General features: G+C 36.3%; 1 protein-coding gene across 1 annotated transcript in view; it reads right to left on the minus strand.

The window, feature by feature from the left end:
- The window catches only part of LOC135721764 (transmembrane protein 132C), a 193060-nt gene that overhangs the window by 47952 nt on the left and 123836 nt on the right, over positions 1–21272 (minus strand). The window contains exon 4 of the mRNA XM_065244225.1: positions 6248–6434. Within this exon, the coding sequence (XP_065100297.1) occupies positions 6248–6434 (187 nt within the window). The remainder of the gene's footprint in view (positions 1–6247; positions 6435–21272) is intronic.

The following is a 21272-nucleotide window of genomic DNA, read 5'->3' on the forward strand; positions in this document are numbered from 1 at the left end:
AGTCTTGCTGAGTTCTTCTACAGAAAGAAAAAAACAGGCAAATTTTGGAAATCCATGTAAATTCGATCAGTAGTTTAAAAAGGATTTACAGCCTGAAGAACACATACATGAAGGTACAGTTAGTATCACTCCATTCTGTAAGCGGTTTACAGAGCATGCTGTTCAAACAGACTTGAAGGAAGACAAACAGTTTGCTCAGAACAGAGCAACCAATGAGCCCAGAGATAAAGCCAAAAAGTCAAGGCGAAGGCTGAGAGGCCACGAAGAGGCAAACAAAACAAACCCTTAAAGGGAAAAAAAGGTTTAAAGGGAGACTCTGACATGGCAATTTGTTAGATTTTCCTTTAATTTTGAACAAACACTCAGCACACTGCAAGGAAGACATGGCGGCACACAAGAATGAAAGACTTTTCAATAGACGAAAGAAAAACAAGCCCAGCGGGGACCGAAATTTCCCTTCAAGACCCTTAAGTAAACTGCATGCAGAAGTTAAGACAAATGCATTAGAAAAAGAGAGAGAGAGAGAAAGTAGAGAATTTTTAGGGTAGCCAACACTGCCAAATCTTATTAGGGCAACCTCCCATTCAAAAAGTTGAAAGTGATGTGATTACATTGATCCCCTCCTGCTGTGTAACACAACAATCTGCTCTCCTAGCAATCCAAGAGATCTCATGACAAATGCTTTCTGTCAGAGGGCCAGACAACACAAGTGATTGGTGGCTTCTGCCCGGCTGTGATCGTTGTGTGAAATGCACCAGTGAGAAATACAAGTTGGGGGTGAGACTGGAGGGGCTTTAGAGTGTGGCCACGGGCTTATTTTCACAGCGTTATTACATCATTTTCCACCCTCCAACACTACTGTATTCTGGGCTGTGTTTACCGTAATGGGCTGAGACAGCACCCATCAGCCTGCCTTCATAGAGCCGTTCTCAAACGCCTGATGGTGGTTGTCTGGGCACTGGGCACAGACAGGGCCGTAGCGGTTGTCCTCTCTAATAAAGCCGGAGAGACAGCTGCCAGCCCGGAATTAGGCTGTGTCCGCAAGAGAAGAAAAAAGCTCATTTTAATGGATTGGACGGCCCCCATCGGGACAGATTGGAGTCTCTTGCCTTTGTTAACGTATGCTATTGTTCTTGTCACACCAGTGTGCAAAGCTCTTTGGTACCTCGACATTAGACAGGCAGGAGAGAGAGGGAAAGAATCACAGTGCTGGGGTGATTAAAGCTGCCCGCTGACTCTGCTAGTGGTTTTTAACAAAGTCTTGATTGGGTTTAACAAGGCACAGGGGCTATGTCAATGTTATGGATAAGGGGAAAGGCTTGACAGAAGGGTGCACGAGAGAACCTAGCACGGTAAAACCTAATTATGATGGGCCACAAAAGAGTCAGAGTGTTATAATCATAGGTGTTGCTAGTTGGCAGGTTAAAAACCCACAATTAATGCCGTCTGCATGTTTAAAAATCATGGGTGTGCGAACACACTGTATGATGTTTCCCAATATAAAAGCTTCTTGCTATATAAATAAACATATAGCCTACAGTAATATAAAAGCATCTTGTATAATATATATATATATATATATATATATATATATATATATATATATATATATATATATATATATATATATAAAAACAAAACCGCAGAATTTTTTCAGATTTTTTTCATTTCTTTAGTGTGCTAAAGCAATATAACTCACAGGAAAAACAGCCCCACAAGCAATTCATTACCATATATGGAGGTGGAAGTATTTAGCCTAATTTGTTTGAGGTCAATCACAATTTTCTCTCATTTTAAAAGAATTAATTTTGGACTTAACCCAATAGCCGTCTCTATTCTAAAGCTATTTTTAAACTGTATGCTCAATTAAACAAATAAAAGCTCATTTAAGTGCCAGCTACACTCCTGCCTCAGAAGACACATCAACATTTCCTGTACTTCATGAGCGATGCATCTTGCTGTGTATCCTACTGTACATTAAAGCAAGAGCTATAAAATACAGACCCAGCATCTGAAATTGCTTACTTGCGTACTATATGCTAGGTGAAAATCAGTATGCGTAATGAAGTTTGTCTGAGACCTTAGCATGCCAGAAATACCCAGGACGGTCTACTGCTTTCACCGAGATCTCTTAGTATGCATCAGGTGGATACGTTTCTATCTCGCAAGGCCACCAGAGCAGAGGAGCCACCAATTTCAAAAACGAATAAATAAAAATATATAAAACACATAAAACTGTGTCTAGAGGTTCTTTTTAACCAAATCTGTATTCCTGTATTCCTTGTCTAAAGGGACATTCCACTTTTCTTTAAAATATGCTCATTTTCCAGCTCCTCTAGAGTTTTGAAATTCATTCAGCTGATCTCCGGGTCTGGCGCTGGCACTTTTAGCATTAAAAATAACTAAATAGTTTCGATATTTTTCCAATTTAAAACTTGACTCTTCTGTAGTTACATTTTGTACTAATACAGACAGAAAATTAAACGTTGTGATTTTCTAGGCAAATATGGCTAGGCTCTACTTTTACATTCTAGTGTAATAATCAAGGACATTGCTGCCATAACATGGCTGCAGCAGGCGTAGTGATATTCAAAGTGCCTGAAAATAGTCCCCTGCTATTGAAAGTAACCAAGGGGACTATTTTCGGGCAGTGCGTAAAATCACTACGCCTGCTGTAGCCATGTTACAGCAACAAAGTCCTTGATTATTACACCAGTTTGAGAGTATAGACCAATTTAGAGTAGACGTCACAGTTACGTCACTGCAAGTTGCGCGTGCAATGCGGTTGCAGAAAAACAGTGGAAATGAATTAGACATGAGTGAAAAGAGCAAGATAACTCACAAGAAAATGTCTTGTTGTGCTGTTAAATGTCAGAATAAGAATGCCAAAAAAGATGGCTTTCATTTTTATAGAATACCATCGTCGAAGACATCATTTGAAGATAAACGTAGGTGTTTATGATTACAATAAGCCCTTAAACGGACAGAATGAAGCGAGGAAATGATCTGGAAATCTTTTAATAATTAGAATAGAAAATAAGTAGAGAAGATGTCCGGTGTTCTGTCGAGGTCTGTTCCCTCCATGTGTTTCTTATAGCGTTTTTATCACGTTACAATTATAATTTATTCAGAATAAATGTTTTTTTACACTGAAAAAGCATTAATAACAAATTTTTTTTTAATATTTCATAATTTTTTCATTTCTATTATTTCTTTTTATTTCCTTATATCTTAGCTTATGTCTTCTTCCTGTTTGTTCTAAAATTATTATGTTTACATACTTAATAAAAATATTAATATAGCGCACACACACACACACACACACACACACATGATGTAAAGTGTTATTAATATATAAACTGGCCTTTTTAATGTATGTTTAAACATAATACTTTTATAATAGTTTTAGAACAAACACGTAAGATAAATATAAGGAAGAAATAATAGAAAACAGGAAAATTATGAAATATTTAATAAACGCTATTATATATAATACATGATAGTATTGCTTTTATATGTACTTTAGCAAATCAGATTGGAAAAATAATTGATTTAGCAAAAAAGAACAATACATAAACATTACATACATGCATATCAGTAGCCAAGCCATTTATACATTTTATTTATCTAAAAAATAAACGTAACGTGATTAAAACGCTATAAGAAACATTGCACTAAAGGGAAACATAGGGGAATCAGAAAAACACTTCACTACCCTACTGCGGAGCAGTCACTTTCTGCAACCAGTTTGGCTCCGCCCACAAAAAAACGTCATCTCTGTTTGCAAACACGAAATTGGTCTATAGTTCCTAGGCATATCGGCCTAGAAAATCGCAGCTTTTAATTTTCCGTCGGTCTAAGCAGACGATGTAATTTCAGAAGAGTCAAGTTTTAAATAAGAAAAATATTGAAACTCTTTGGTTATTTTTTAGCGTGATGCTAATGGTCTAATCAGATTCAATAGATTGTGCTAAGCTATGCTAAAAGTGGTACCGCCAGACCCGGAGATCAGCTGAATGGATTCCAAAACGGTAAGAATCAAATATTTAACTCTAGGGTAGCTGGAAAATGAGCATATTTTCAAAAAAAGTGGAATGTCCCTTTAATTCATGTGAATTTATAATGTTCTGGGGCAGTGTTTCACAACCTGTGGGTCAGGTCCATGGGGGCCTCAAGATGAATTAAATTTATTAAAAAGTGGACAAAACAAGCATTAAAATAAGCTAAAACAAGCAAAAATCAAGATGTTTCTTATTTTTTGCCCATTTCAGTAGCGAATATACATCTGTCTTGTCATTCCAAGTTCTAGTTAATTTTATGTGGAAAAATATTTAAATATTGTTGTGGGCAATTAGGGGGCCTTGAAGTGAAAAAGGTTGGGAACCAAAGTTCTAGGTTTTAGTACATCATAGGCTGACAAACATATGGACCACAAGACAATGAATAAATGATGGATGTAGTGTGTCTAGACTGTATGCATTAATTTATTGGAAAGTACAGTAAGTAGATACTACATCTAATTCAGTAGGTACTGTATGCAATTTCAGATGCAGAGAGTGTTACTACTTTGCCCACAGAGGAGACAACGGATAAATAAATAAATAATCCCCAGTACAAAAATAAATAAATCAAAGTTGCCGTGCACCTTTAGATCTTAATGCCATCTGCTATGTTCAGGGTTCTCACACCTTAGTTAACTTCAAATTCAAGGACCTTTCAAGGACTTTCCAGGTCCAAATTTCAAGGACTAAATGTGGGGACACAATTCAAGTGAGAGCAAGGTTACTTTGTGTTACCTTTTAAGATACATTGTTACAGTTCCCTTTTGAGGGAACTCATGCTGCGTCACTGCAGTGACACTTCGGGGACGCCTCCAGGGCCCTTTTGCGTCTGATTTTGTTTATATCAAATTCAACCAATGGTGAGACTTAACAACAAAGACAGGGTGACGCGGGAGCCAGGAAGTATATCGCTATCTGAAATATTGCCAAAGACGGCGTTACAGGGAGGCAGGAAGTATGGCAAGGGAGACGCAGCGTCTGGTTCCCTTCTCAGGGAACAACAGTTACATAAGTAACCCGAGACGTTTTAATTTGTCAAACACAACTATGCAAAAAAGCATTTTGGTATGAATCAACATTCGCATACAGAAGATATAAGCATTTAAAGCGAACAGTTTAGCACGTGTGCTTAAAAAGTCTAGAATTTTTATATTATCCTACACTACACAGGGAATAATATGGATTTTTTTCCAGAAAACTTCTTGTATAAAATAGATTCAAGCACTTTTAGTGACTCATATCTATGTATGTATATTTGCAAAAACTTCCCAGGGCCTTGAATTTTTTCCCCAGATTCACAAACTTTAAAGGATTTCAAGGACCTGTGGGAACCCTGTAAGGGTTGGATGACAATTGATCCAAGAAAAGTATTAAGACTATGAATATTAGCCATTGGTAGCAAACAAAAGCTATACTAAATATGCAATGCATTGAACTGTATTATTGTAGTTAGTATAATGCTGCGTTCCAGGCAGGTTTTTAAACCCGTGAGTTACGACTTCAAAACCACGACTCACGACCTTATGCGTTCCAGGCAGCCTGTAACTCGTGTTTTTACCTCCTTCTACCAGTGAAAGTGCACTGGAACGGCAGTCAAACCCGTGACTTCCCACCCGTGAACTCGTACTAGATCGGTGTACTCCCAGTTCAGAGTCGTGGTTTTGAAGTCGTGAGTTACGGGTTACAGGTTGCCTGGAACGCAGCATAATATTTTGTACAAAGTGAAATTAATATAAACTATGTTATTAGAAACATACAAAATATTTGGTTCGGTGTTATTTGTTTGTATGGTAAACCATTAGCATTAGGCCTGGAAAATAAGTCAAAATCAAAAATCAAATGGAAACATGAATTTACACTCGACTAAAATAACACTGAAGCGACTAAACATGCTCATTTCACAGTCCAGCACACTCGATGCACAGCACTGGCAAACTGAAAGAATATTATGAGAGGAGATGAAAAAAGTTATATACTGTATATATGATATTCAGTCTTTTCTAAAACACACTATTCTCCACCAAAAGGAATGCACAACCAAAGCTGTGGAGATCAATACATCACATTTAAGCTTGTTGAGATAATGAAAGACATACTAGAGTGAGCATTTTATCTAAAGCGAGATAAAAAGAGTATTTGAGTGCCGTCTGAGTGATGAGAGATAGTAGTACGAAGACTAAACTTACCATAGCCAGTGGCACGATACCCCCGAGGTCATGTGGTGCCAGCCGAATGAGGGTTTGAATTTCTTCTGAGAGGGTTCGAGAGATGGGGTACTCGATCTGCCAAGTCAACGAGCGACTGCCCAGGGGATCCAGCAACCCGTTTACTTCCAAATCCACCTGGAGAACCTTCTGGAAGCCTGCCTCCACCCTAACACCAGAACGAGAGGGAAAATGTGACGGAATGACGTAAAAGCTTTGACCAGGAACAAATACAGAGCAATTGGGATTTATTTTTATGCAAACTAAAATGCAAATCTATATTCTGCACACATGGGCATCTTTCAGTAATAAGGTCCTGTTTAGTTAATAGGTCCTGTTTATTTTTATAGAATCAGTGCACATTTCAGGATCCATTTCAGTGTTAAATTTGGTTGGTCATAATTGTCCTATTTTGTATTTCGCCATGTGGCGACTGGCCAATGCATGCTGCCATAGCATAAAGGCGCAGTCATGCGACCATCTATTGGCCCTTTAGTATTTGTACACCTGGTGCGTGTGTGGGTCGTAGGCTACAATGTGCGCATGCATGTGTGTGTGGTGGTGTACTCTCATTATTCCAGTTCAACAAAAACATATCCCAGCAGCAAACAACAAAAACAAAGAAACAGAATGAAGGAAAAAAGCAATTTACTTCTGGTCCAGCGCCACCGCATTTGCAGCAAAGATTTCTAAAGCAAAACACAACATTGTTTTCACTGATTGCAATGCAAACAGAATTGAAATACAATGAATAAAACCTAATCCAACTGATTCACAGAAGTCTCCAAAAGTCTCAGCCTCCAAATACTTAGTTAAAACCGCATATGAAAGATTCATAATATCAAAAAGCAAATGTAAAATATTGAGCTGCGATTGAATTCACACCTGGCAGCATGGCAGAGAAACTATATGCTTTCTCAGAAGTCGTCATCTAAGAAATAAAATATGATATCATGATATGATACAAGGTCTCTATCTTCAAACAACTCTCATCTGCAAGAGCCCCACTTAAGGTCATTGTGAACCGCAATATTTTCAGTGCATACGGTGCTTTAAGTGATTACATTGGTTTCAAAATTATTAATATAAATAATTATATTGCTGTTTAATTTTACACACATTTCATGAATAAAGTTTTCCAACAGCAGATTCTGAGAATATCAGGATTTTATTTAATATCAGATACAGGTTTGGTTGGTTTGTTGATCGTCCTTTTTTCTCTCTATGTGTGAATTTAATTCAGATGCGAGCAGAAATATGCATACTCATTACAAAGCGCACACTGGGTTAAAAAAAATGCTGTGTTGAACTGTGTTTGGGTCATTCAATTGGGTAGTTTTGTGTACACAATTAGTTCATTTTCACTGACAGATGAATGAATTCACCACACCTGCGACGCATGAACACAAATGCTGGGTTTACTTTAAGTGTGGAAAAGCTGCGTTTTTTACACGGACAGATTTAAGTGGATAAACAAGGTTGGTATTAATATTTATCCATAAAACCATTACTGTTTACTAGAAAAGCATTATGTGTTTACACAACGTGAAACATTATTGCATGTGCTGCTTTGGTCAATAAAGACTTGATTTTTCAGGTGTTTAATCAGTGTGCCTTATTTTGATTGGTTGATCAGCATTTTTATTGGTTTGAACCACAAAACATGTACATTGCAGTGGATGCAGAGTCTGAAGGGGTTAAATGTGTTGTCCTTAACTAGACACATCATGTGTAGTTTTAACACATTCGTTTTAAGAGTGTAATAAAGAAGATGCCTGATGTTATTAATGTCATCCACTGCAAAAAATGTCTTTCTTACTTAGTATTTTTGTCTTGCAAAATATCAAAAAATTCTTCAAATAAAATGTATTTTCTTGATGAGCAAAATGACCTGGGAAAATAAGTCTAGTCTTTAGTCAAAAAATATTACATTTAAGTTAATTTGTGCTCAAAACAAAACAAAAAAAAGGTTGGAAAAAATTTCTTGAATTAAGTGTTTTTTTAAAAAGTAAACTTATTTTTTTGTTTTAAGCACTAATTATAAACTAATTAAGTTTATATTTTTGTCTAAATGCTAGACTTATTTTCCTAGGTAATTTTGCTCACCAAGAAAATACATTTTAATTTAGGAATTTTATATTTTTACTGAAAACAAGATAAAAATACTAAGAAAGTCATTTTTTGCACACAATCTGCTTTTTCAGATAATAAAAAAAATAAAGTTTTTAACAGTTGCATAAACAGCTTAAGCAGCTCTCACAAAACATTTCTGAAAATCCTTTTGTGTGACAGCACATGCAATGAGAATTATAGCACATGTAATGTTAGTAATAAACAACACTCTTAAAATGGCTTGGGATTTTTTGACCCATAATGGGTAAATATTGGACAGAACACACTGCTGGGTTAAAATTGACCCAATGCTGGGTTGTTTTAATCCAACTGCTGGGTAATTATGGTTGCATAAAAACAACCCAACATTGGGTCATTTTTAGCATGGGGTCATTTTAACCCAGCATGCATGTGTTCTGTCCAATATTTAACCAATTATGGGTCAAAAATAACCCAGACCTTTTTAGAGTGAAGTAAAGGAGATACCGTGTTGGCATAATGTTGTGTATTTGATGCAATAAAGTAACTAAATAAAATAAAAATAAAATAAAAATAATATTAACCCATTTATAAAGTAAAATTAACTCAATGTTTAAATAAAAACGAAACAATCTTTTGGGTTAAAAACAACAACCCATTTGCTAGGTTAAAATTAACAACCCAACTTGATGGGTCAAGTTAGCCCAGGGCGTATTCTGTCCTATTTTACCCAGCTTTTGGGCTTAAAACAACCCAGTTTGTGATGTTTTTAACCCAGTGTTTTTAAAAGTGCAGAATTGATTTGAAAAACATATACCAGTCAATACTGCCACTTCATTTTAATTGAATTTTCTTTATTATCAAGCTAACTTTCAAATCAGACTGTCTTGGTGAATGAAACTTAATAAATACAGCCATCCACTAAGAAAACCAGCGTGCAAGTCCTTTAATCATCAGCCTTTCTAATAACTTTCCGTTTGAAAAAAACTCAGCATTCTCTGATTTCACTGTCATGGAAACAGTGACGGCAGGATATCTTTAATAAGCAAATCTGAGAGGATCATATCAGCTTTCACACCCGTTCTTATCTGTGATTTTAAACTAGCTGCTAGAAAAGTCAAGCGAGGACATGTTTTAAAAACATGTTTTGAGGAAAAAGAAGGGATTTAGCATCTTGTTGAAAATTACAAAGTCGTGTTGTCACAATACCAAATTTAAGTATTTAGCATTTTGACAGTAATTGTTTCCTAATGAGGATGTCTGTAAAGATATATTTGAATGCCTCCTCTGCGATAAAACTCATGCATTGGTGGTGGATGTGTGAGTTTATAATTCGAAATGACACCTGGAAATAACCTGTACATGTGGTTAATTAGGCTACATCAATACATGACCCCGGAAACTGATTATATGTATATGGTTGTGTAATTGAATACATTTTAAAATTGTATTTAGCACTTGTTGCTGCTAATAGACATTTTAAACGTTTTCATGATTTTCTTTTCTTTATTTATATCAGCTCCCACTCGCTGTAGTGGAGCGATGATGAAACTTTGTTCCCAAACTTCTCATCATTTTGATGTTTAAAATGCACACAAAGAATGCCGCTTCACTGATGCAAAATAAACGTGAAGTACAGTGCGTTTCAGTGGTTTAAAAGGAAGTGCAGAATTTTATAAACTCAGAGATCTGGATTTGGATGGCAATTAAATTAGGTAACACTTTATTTCGATAGTCCACTTTAGACATTTTACTAATTATAAGTAACTTTGCAACTACATATCAACTACCAATCTTTAGAGAATTAGTAGACTGTCTGCTTAATATCTACTAACACTTTATTGTGATGATATCTCAACAGACATTCAACTGACTATAAGTATCTTTTCAGGTGCATGTCAACTTATTCCACTAACCCAAACCTCTTCCCTAACTCCAACCCTTACAGTCTACTAATACTCTAATGACAGTTAGTTGACATATAGTTGCAAATTATTGAAAGGTAGTTGGCATGTAGTTGCAAAGTTATTTATAGTTAGTAAAATGTCTAAAGTGGACTATCAAAATAAAGTGTAACCTAAAATGACTACACAACCTTGATGTTCATCAAAAACCAGTACTTTAGGTAAATCGGGTGGAGATTTTTACGCGGGTGGTCGGAGAAAACACTGACATTTTGAATTCAGATGGCAATAAAATCACTGACAACCCTCTGTAAATGATGAAAATACCTTACATCCCCACGAGAAACAATTACCGTATGATGATGGTGAGGTCAACTAACAGCAGATGGAGATTATGCTCGGTACTCTGCTGCTTTTCCTGCAGTTCCCGGATGTAAAACCACTACATTTTTGGACAAGACACAAAATTAAATGGACAGAAAATTGCCTGCTGAATATTTTACGTTGTATTTTTAAACAGGCCGAATATTGTGAAGTGAAATCTCTGAATTTTTAATACAGAAAATGTGTTTGAAATGTTTTGAAGTGTAATATTCACAGCTAAAATATGCAACCATGTTGAATTTCAGCCCTTAAAAATGCAAGCCCTAAAAATACAATGCATTCAAATTCCAGCACGGTTAAAGGATTAGTCCATTTTCTTAAAAGAAAAATCCAGATAATTTACTCACCACCATGTCATCCAAAATGTTGATGTCTTTCTTTGTTCAGTCGAGAAGAAATTATGTTTTTTGAGGAAAACATTGCAGGATTTTTCTAATTTTAATGGACTTTAATAGAGCCCAACATTTAATACTTAACTCAACACTTAAAGTTTTTTTTCAACGGAGTTTCAAAGGACAATAAACAATCCCAAACGAATAGCAAAACGATTGTCATTTTTGACAATAAAAATAACAAATATACACTTTTAAACCACAACTTCTCGTCATGTAGATCCGGTCGTGATGCGCCAGCTGACCCCACGCAATACGTCATGACGTCAAGAGGTCACAGAGGACGAACGCGAAACTCCGCCCCAGTGTTTACAAGCGTCTTGAAAGAGGACCGTTTCTACGTTGTTGTATGTCAACTGATACTAATTAATGTCTTTGTGGCAGTTTATTGTTTAAAATGGTCCGCAAATGTGCGTTTTATATATGTAACACGTGACCTCCCTACGTCACTACGCATTTACGTTAGGTCGCGCTAGACCTAGCCTAGACAAAAAGTTGTGGTTTAAAAATACATATTTTTTATTTTTCTTGTCAAAAATGACAATCGTATTGCTAGATAAGACCCTTATGCCTCGTTTGGGATAGTTTATCGACCTTTGAAACTCTGTTAAAAAAAACTGTTAAGTGTTGAGTTAAGTATTAAATGTTGGGCTCTATTAAAGTCCATTAAAATGAAAAAAATCCTGCAATGTTTTCCTCAAAAAACATAATTTCTTCTCGACTGAACAAAGAAAGACATCAACATTTTGGATGACATGGTGGTGAGTAAACTATCTGGATTTTTCTTTTAAGAAAATGGAATATTCCTTTAATATAATGCATATTTTTTTCAAATAGTAAAATTCAACAGGTTGTTTTATTTCAGAAACATTAGGCATTAATTTACTTCCATAAACTCATCACTTGTAAAATCCTTACTTATAACTGTAAGTGCAAAAATATTTTTTTTACAGTGACCAGTGTTAATACAAACGGCAGAACGTAATTCACAAACTTCTTTATTTAAAAGGTTAAATGTTAATTACTATTAAACACAATAAAAACAACAGCACGGATCCTTTATGCTTTTCTCACTTCGTGTATAGTATTTGAGAAAACAGTCAATAAACGAAATTAAGAAAGAACAAAAACATTACAAGCATCAAAATAAACAAAATAATAAAACAATAATTAAAAAACACAAATAAAGTGAGCAGTGCTTGCTGTTTTTTTATGTGACTACTATTAGTATCAAATATTCAGGGAAATATTGAATGTGTTTACATGCACACTCTTATTATCCTTAATAAGTCAATAACGTGTAAAGTCACGTAAACACGAATCCACTTCGACTGATATTTTTTTTTTTTTGACAAACTACCGTGCAGTAGAGGTCACAAGGGCAGTAAACGAAAATAGCGAATATGCATTTTCAAACCACAAAAGACTGCTTTGTAAAAACAGTGAAGTCTTTGAGAGTCAGGACAGATATTTAAGTGCTCAACTTTAGTATGAGAATAGGGTGCTACATTAAAATGTTTCAAAATGGAGAAAAAAGAGCGTTGTTCGCACATGCATTACACTGTAAAAGTCGGAGGAAGCAGAAAGCATATTATAGATCTGATGCCAAAAGTCTGTAGTGCAAAAGATGGAGAATTAATATTTAAAGTGAAGTAGTTGAGACTCCAGTCTTTCATAGAGATTCTTCGACAGACGATTCCCAAAACAGAGGCTTTTCAAAAAGACACTGTGCCTATCTTGTTGTACACACCATGTGTAAAACGGCAAGAAAGAGAGGGTGGGATAAACCTGTGTAGAAAATATAAATGCCTCGCGTTGTGGAGACTCTAGGGTGGATACATTCATGCACAGTGGTGATCTGCTTAGCCCTGACAACAATGATACATCAAACGAATGGAATCAATTTGACTACAAAGACACTGTGGTTGGCACCTCGATGCTTGGGGAAATAAAAGCAAAATACTAGGAGGTAATGGCAGCTGGCAAGGCAGCTTTGAGTAAAGCTGTGGAGGAATTTCATTTCACACGTTGCGGAGGACCACGTGAAAAAGCCACGCCGATGGCAAGCCCTTTCCCTCCTGCTGGAGGATTTACTAGAAGTCTTTTCCACTCTTTCCCTTCTCAAAGGCACTCAGGACCCCCAATAGGCTAAGCATGAAACTTAATCACAGTGCTGGCATGGGGGCTTTGACCTGCATCAAGCTCACTAAAGAAGTTTATGGTCTAAAGACTGAGTTCAGGGACTGAGAATAAAGGAGAAAGGATGAGAGATTAGAGACGATCAACCCATGCACACATATAAGCAATGTTAGCAAAGTTTAAATATAACTTATATTTTCCTGCAGAGGCAAACATGGTCTGTTTACCAGCATCCAGTAAACAATTATAATAGCATTTACATATATGCATCTGGCACTTGCGTTTATCAAAACTGATTTCTATTAGTTGTATATGTGCTCCCTAAATCAAACAGAGATGAAAATCAAACCCACAACCTACAGTAATACAATGCTGTTAGACACTGAGCAGCTAGTGCACTGTAAAGAAATATTGTTGGTTCAACTTAAAAAGTAAGTTGCAGTACCTGGTTTCCTAAAATTTTGAATTAATTCAACTTAAAAATATAATTTACAAAAAATGCAATTTTTTTTTATCTATATCAAATGCAAATCATTTTGTTTAATATTACATGAATATGTCTTTTGATGACATTATATTTACAATTTGAACGTCTTGTCTTATCCTAAAACCGAAAGTAAACAGGTTTTCCCCGTGGAAGGTTGGCATTTATTCATTTGAAATATTTCACAACAATGTTCCTTACCATACTTATGAAGTAAGTAGCTGTGTAATAAGCGAGATAATGTACAGGTAGCCATGTTATTGCGAAATAAGTACCTTCAGTGTGATGACACAGATCACACTGTCAGGGCTTATTACTGTGATAATAATCGGCTGCCTATACATTATCCCTTACTTAATGGTCATAATAATTACATACATTCAAACAGCATTTTTAATCAGGCATTAAATAGAGTACTCACTAAGGGGACGTGCCCACCGACTGCCAGCTTTTTTCAGCCGACTGCCAGCTTTTTTCAGCTGAGCGCTTTGGTTGCTGTGATACTTCTGCTTTGTTTATCAGTTGTTGTACGATGCGGTTGGTTGTTGTGATATTTGTCCCACCCCTCCTCAACTGTGATTGGACAAACGGTTATTGATTGGTACCATGATTGGTCATTTACGAGCTGAGACTTTCACCCAAAGTTGAATATTTTTCAACTCCCTGCACTCAGCGCTAAGTGTGGAAAAACCGTGGGCACAGTCTTTTTTTTAGCTTGGGAAAAATGCTAGCTGCTAGCTTTTTTCAAAAAACGCTCCGCTTTTATTGGAAACAATTAAAAGCATACGCTGGCCGCGGGCATAAATGCTCTGGTGTGCACACCCCCTTAAGGTCCTGTTGGCTAGATTCAAAACTGCATCCTTTCCTATATAGTAGCTGAAAAATGGTAGTATGTCTGAATTCAAAGTATTCATAAAAGAGTAGGTGAAAAAGACCCAGATGACCTACATTTTCCAGCTAGAAGTGTCCATTTAATATACATTACATGCTATCGTATGAGGCCATAGGAAAGGATTTGTGAATGGAGACAGCGTGATGCAACTGGCGCTGGTAGGTCACACGACAATGACAACATGCCGAATATGTAGATCGTTGTGAGTGAATGAGAGAGAGAAAGAGAGAGCGAGAGTTGTGTCTGAGTGTTTGCAGATTGGTTAGTCAATAACAGATGACAAGTACCATGAAATTATCTCCAGAATCTTTATGATGTTTGCCTCCTATATATTTTTCTCTGTAATCCATATGCAGCAGTTCTCATCAGACATCTAATAGCAGCATAATAAACTGACAGGTAGCAGAGAAGCACAAGCAGTTCAAGACCTACAAAATTTTGTGTTAAACTATTCTGTAGGAATTTTACCGAGCCCCTAAAGTGAGATTGGAGTAAAAAAAATCTAAAGTTTAGTTTGTGCTCATGTGAAACTTTCATGTGCTCACGCGGAACCTTCATGTGCAGAATTTTTTCAAAAAGTTTAGTTTCTCCTGACCATGTGAAACTTTCGCGTGTGCACGTGAAACTTTCGCGTGTGCACATGAAACTTTCGCTTTCATGTGCGCACGCGAAACTAAACGCGATAGTTTCACATGCGCACCCGATAGTTTCACATGTGCACGCGAACAAAGAAACTTTATTTAATTTAATTTCCACGTCCACTTAGGGGCTCCGTAGAATATAATAGTATATAATTTACTTAGAAATATAAACTTATACTACAAAAAAAAATGCTTTGGGTAAACAAGATTATACGTTTTTCTCTGAATTTCTTTTTTAAAAAACAGAGATTAAACAAGAACCTTGTTTGGTCATTTAAATGTGCACCATCAGCAAGATAAACAATTTAGTAAAAATCTCCAGTCAGCAGCCTCTACAGAGGAAACTAAATTGGCTTGTTTGGCAAAGAGATAAAAAGTAACACAACAACACACAAAGTGATAAAGATATCAATTTTTGCTTGCTTTTATTTCATTTATCTCTGACTCTTAATTGTCCCGATCACACAAATATATGTAGCCTACCAGCAGCTTCTGCCTATCCTTGAATTTGTAGAAGAAATATTAACAGCATCTAATGAAAAATCCCAAAGGAATGTGCCAGAAAACTTAGTCCATGGTCACTGTTTACTACATGTTCTCACAGACCTTCAGGCACTGATGTAATATTAATGGCACTTTTCAGAAGATTTGGTTGGTGCTGCTCCCGCAGGAACTTAAGAGGTTTAGGAAGAATGTGAAGGAGGACCATATGGATGCTGAGGAAAATTGTTACCCTTGGGAAAGGAACCCAGGACATCATTTAAATCCATTACAGTAGCTAGATATCATCAGACTTTCCCATGCACACAGTTAGTAGCCACGTTATCGACAACGCAGACATGAAGTGGAATGTAAATAAATTGTAAAAAAAAAATCTCAACTAGGTATCCACAACATGTGTGCTCAGGGCTCAGCTTTGAAGTATGGAATAACTGTAAATGTTCACAGCTCAAATGGGTTTGCCACTAACCCCCCATAAAATATAAAAAATAAGATTTTAAAAGCAGTCTGACAGCCTGTCTACACTGGATATGATGGCTTAAGTACACTCAAGAAACAAAAACAAAGAGTTCTCCATAGCAATGCCATAAAAAACATATTTGAGTCAAAATATATTAAAATAATTACTTTCTTACCTTTTTATAGTTTAAAGAACATTCCTCTGCTACAAAAATAACCTTTTGTGCAACAAAAAAGCTTTTGCAGATGTTACATTTTCTTTATGAAACCAAACAGCCATGGTTCTTCTATTGCACCAGTTTTAAGAGTTTACTGTACAAGTCTGCACTTGGCTCAACAGAAACAGTATAATGAGCAAAACGCTATTTTCAATGGAAATTATTGGTATAAATGTGATATTTTTATAATCATTATAATGCTTTAATTGTCACATCTGCATAAACATATAAAACAATGACAAAATAAACAACTTAAAGTAGACCAGAGATCAAAAATAGCACAAGCCGGCTTTGATGTCTTGACTAGAACTGGGTTAAATATATTAATCAGTTGTTGAGTAAATACTGTACATAAAAAATCAGTGTCAGAGCCTCCTGTCAAGAAGGGAATGAGTTATTATCAGTCTAGCTTTTCAACATCTGAAGGGATTAAATATTGGACATTGCTTTTTCCCAAGGGTGCCACACACATCATGAAAAATGAAGCCAAAACCTTTCTATAGCCCCCTTGTTGCAGTATAGGTCATTAACCTCGGCCTCTATGTGTAAACAAAACTTAAAAATTACACTTCAAATAATTTTCCTAAAGGTGGTTTCTGTTACTGTACTTTAGTTATTTCTTATCGTGTTGATGTACTTTTAGGTGTTTGTTTTTAAAATACATTTGGTTTAAGTTAGTTATAAGATCAAAATAAAAAGGGGTGTGATAACCTGATTTGTGTGATGTGTCAATGGGGACAATGGGCGGGGCTTTCATACCATGGCTCTACCTCACAATCACTTCTGCGCAGAATTTGCTTTGATTTGAGATTTTGGTCTCAATTTTTAACAATGGAAGTCTATGGAGATGCATCGTCTATGCTGTTTTTAGGTAAGACATCAGCAATGTAATAAACGTTTTCAGTCAGGTTTCTACCATTTATGTTTTCATTTAAGGGCCGTTCACATTAACGATAACTATAATGCTAACAGTTAATGATATTAGTAGGTATGTGAGTAAAATTTTCATAGTTGAATGCTAAAAATAGTTGTTCAATTAGAAAGAACTTAAAAATCCTTTAAAGTGACACCAAGACCATGTTTATGGGTTCAAGAATAACAAAATACTGTCCATTGTCCATCACTTTGTTTTGACCCTTGTTTTCCCCTTTGCAGGTGGTAAAACTCCAGTGGTCGTCGTTTAAATGCATTAAAATTTCGTTCACTTGTAGTTTAGCAATTAAACTAAATGTCTATCACAATTTCAAGAATGTTTTTTTACTTCGCACGTCATCTGAGCGTACCCAATATTAGCATCCACATCACCGGACAATAACAATAAATTTATACTAATTCACTCGCGTGAATCACTTGCCTTTAATGGCATTTACTTATATTGGATATTTCTTGTAATAAAAACTTTAGCAATTGTTTACATGTTACTGAATATGTAAAGATGCTGTTCTTGTTGCATTTACACAGCGGGTAACCAGCAGATGTCCTCAACACCCTGCGTTTGCGTAACGCTAAACAGTCAATCTAGTAGTTTGTGTAATCTAATATCTTACCTTTTGGCGTAGTCAATGTAGTAGGTAAAAGGCATTACGTAGTGAATTTTACATCAGCGCTGGATACCTGAGGTAATTTTATGTTATGTACCTCAGCAATGAACTTCTCCACGGTCATTTCAAGTGTACGTGCACTTGAAGTTCAAATAAATTTTTGTCAATGGTTTATCATTCAACAGGTGGGTAAAAAATCGCTCAGAAAGTAACCCCAATGACATTACTTGTTGTATCCTTATCGTTTTAGTTGTGGTGTGAGCTATTCTCTTTAATATAAAACAATTTTAAAACTATATTTTTATAGTTATAGTTATCGTCATAATGTGAACGGCCCTTTAGTCAGAACAAATACGGCAGATTAATTGTTAAGATTTTTTCGGATTTACTTCCGACTGTCATGTCGATGTAATGAGATCCGTTTTGAGGTTACACAGGCAAGAAAGATGGTTGAATAAAGTAGAGATAAGGCTAAAATACCGTTAATGCTCTTGGAGAACCATGTTTTCATTTGTTTACATGGACGTACATTACTTGCCAGATACATCCTTACTGATGAATACTAAAACTGCTAAAGCTGTTCATCACACATCTGTAGCCTCATGGGCATAACATCATATACGATGGTACAAAACACCATAAGTGAAAACATGGTCATATGACGAATCATTATCATTATACGGTGAAGAATCATAACTGTCATTATCCCCACTGATTTATGCTCGGCAGGAAACAATATAATTGTGTATGCAAATGTGCACTCCCAAGGGATATATGTAAGTGTTAGCACATATGCGTCAGGTGTGTTAATGTGGGCATACTCACAAGAGGCATACACTAATATGAAAGATACGTTCTCAGCACTTCATTTGATTTAACTTAATTAATTTCTTTGCCATATGTTTCCTATTTCTTTGCTTTTAACTTCCATCCTTCTGGTCATAAAACATAATTCGTCGGATCAGTCGGGATGTTGAAGGAATCTAAATGATCGGAGTTCTGTTTTGTGACAGATGAACTTCCGATCCTTCACCAGAACAAGCCGTCAATCCGTAATTGGAAGCTCCCGACCGTAACATACCCAGGCTAATTAAAAGAAACAGATTTAATGGCAAAACATGTTGTATTATTCTCACAGTTAACTGGTTGGTCCTCATACGAGTCATTATAAGGGTCATGCACAAAGACCCCCGAACTCCAGGGATCCATAAGTTTATATGCAGCCTTGTCTTTTGAAATTGCTTTTATTTCTTTGGCAACATTAAAAACAAATATTATGACATACAAGATCAAGTAGGATATAATATGAAAAGTAACGCTGTCTAACAGTACAGTAGGTAAAAAAGGTTTAGATTAAGAGGTCTCACTGAGGTCATGAAATTACAAAACAGATAAAATTGCTTTCAAAGCACTCTGATGGGATGATCGTGTTTACAAACGATTCAAAATTCAACCTGAATGAGTCAAACGGGTTGAAATAGATTAACTTCAAAGTACCGTGTTACGGTATTATATGCTCATGTCCAATTTAAAATGAAGCTGAAGGAATAAACAGACACAATTTGTTATTGAAGTTACTAGTATTGAATCATAATACACAAATTAAACACAATTTTAATAAATATTATATTAATATTAGCAATATCAAAGATAAGCAAAATGTGGCCTTGAAGTGATAAACAGATTTAAAAAAAAATTATATTATATTAACTAAAAAACAGTCTTCACTTTATACAGTACATCTGCCTCTGGTGACTCACATCTGCTCAAACCATTTCCGTACAAGAGATCTACTGCTCAGCAACTGCTTCAATAAATAACCTGCTGGTATGTTGTAAACTTGTATCACAAAATCACATACATTACATTTTATTGACAAATAAGGACGTTAAATGCAGAATGTGAATATTAAGTAAAAGACAGTGACCTTTCGTCAGATAACTATTGATTCCCTACACTTAATCAGTGTGCAACGGGGCCTGACAGAGCCACATTCATTTGATTCAGTAATTCATTAGCAAAATATTAGGCAGAGCAATATTGATCAAACCTACACCATGTCCTAACCAAATGCACCCAAATTCAACATAAGGTTACAATGTTAGCTAGCTACATATCTGCTTAATTTTTTCCATCATCTGTATCTTTTAAAATACAGTTTATTTTGAATGGTCTTTCATTTATAATATAGTTATGTACACTCACATAAAGGATTATTAGGAACACCATACTAATACTGTGTTTGACCCCCTTTCGCCTTCAGAACTGCCTTAATTCTAGATGGCATTGACTCAACAAGGTGCTGAAAGCATTCTTTAGAAATGTTGGCCCATATTGATAGGGTAGCATCTTGCAGTTGATGGAGATTTGTGGGATGCACATCCAGGGCACGAAGCTCCTGTTCAATCACATCCCAAAGATGATATTTTGGGTTGTGGGGGCCATTTTAGTACAGTGAATTCATTGTATTGTTCAAGAAACCAATTTGAAATGATTCGAGCATTGTGACCTGGTGCATTATCCTGCCTGAAGTAGCCCTCAGAGGATGGGTACATGGTGGTCATAAAGGGATGGACATGGTCAGAAACAATGCTCAGGTAGGCCGTGGCATTTAAAGGATGCCCAATTGGCACTAAGGGGCCTAAAGTGTGCCACAAAAACATCTCCCACACCATTACACCACCAGCAGCAGCCTGCACAGTGGTAACAAGGCATGATGGATCAATGTTCTCATTCTGTTAATGCCAAATTCTGACTCTACCATCTGAATGTCTCAACAGAAATCGAGACTCATCAGACCAGGCAACATTTTTCCCATCTTCAACTGACCAATTTTGGTGAGCTGGTGCAAATTGTAGCCTCTTTTTCCTATTTGTAGTGAGATGAGTGGTACTCGGTGGGGTCTTCTGCTGTTGTAGCCCATGCGCCTCAAGGTTGTGCGTGCTGTGGCTTCACAAATGCTTTGCTGCATACCTCAGTTGTAATGAGTGGTTATTTCAGTCAAAGTTGCTCTTCTATCAGCTTGAATCAGTCGGCCCATTCTCCTCTGACCTCTAGCATCAACAAGGCATTTCGCCCACAGGACTGCCGCATACTGGATGTTTTTCCCTTTAAACACCATTCTTTGTAAACCCTAGAAATGGTTGTGCGTGAAAATCCCAGTAACTGAGCAGATTGTGAAATAATCAGACCGGCCTGTCTGGCACCAACAACCATGCCATGCTCAAAATTGCTTAAATCACCTTTCTTTCCCATTCTGACATTCAGTTTGGGGTTCAGGAGATTGTCTTGACCAGGACCACACCCCTAAATGCATTGAAGCAACTGCCATGTGATTGGTTCATTAGATAATTGCATTAAT

The sequence above is a fragment of the Paramisgurnus dabryanus genome, chromosome 18 (assembly GCF_030506205.2).
Source record: "Paramisgurnus dabryanus chromosome 18, PD_genome_1.1, whole genome shotgun sequence".
NCBI lineage: Eukaryota > Metazoa > Chordata > Actinopteri > Cypriniformes > Cobitidae > Paramisgurnus > Paramisgurnus dabryanus.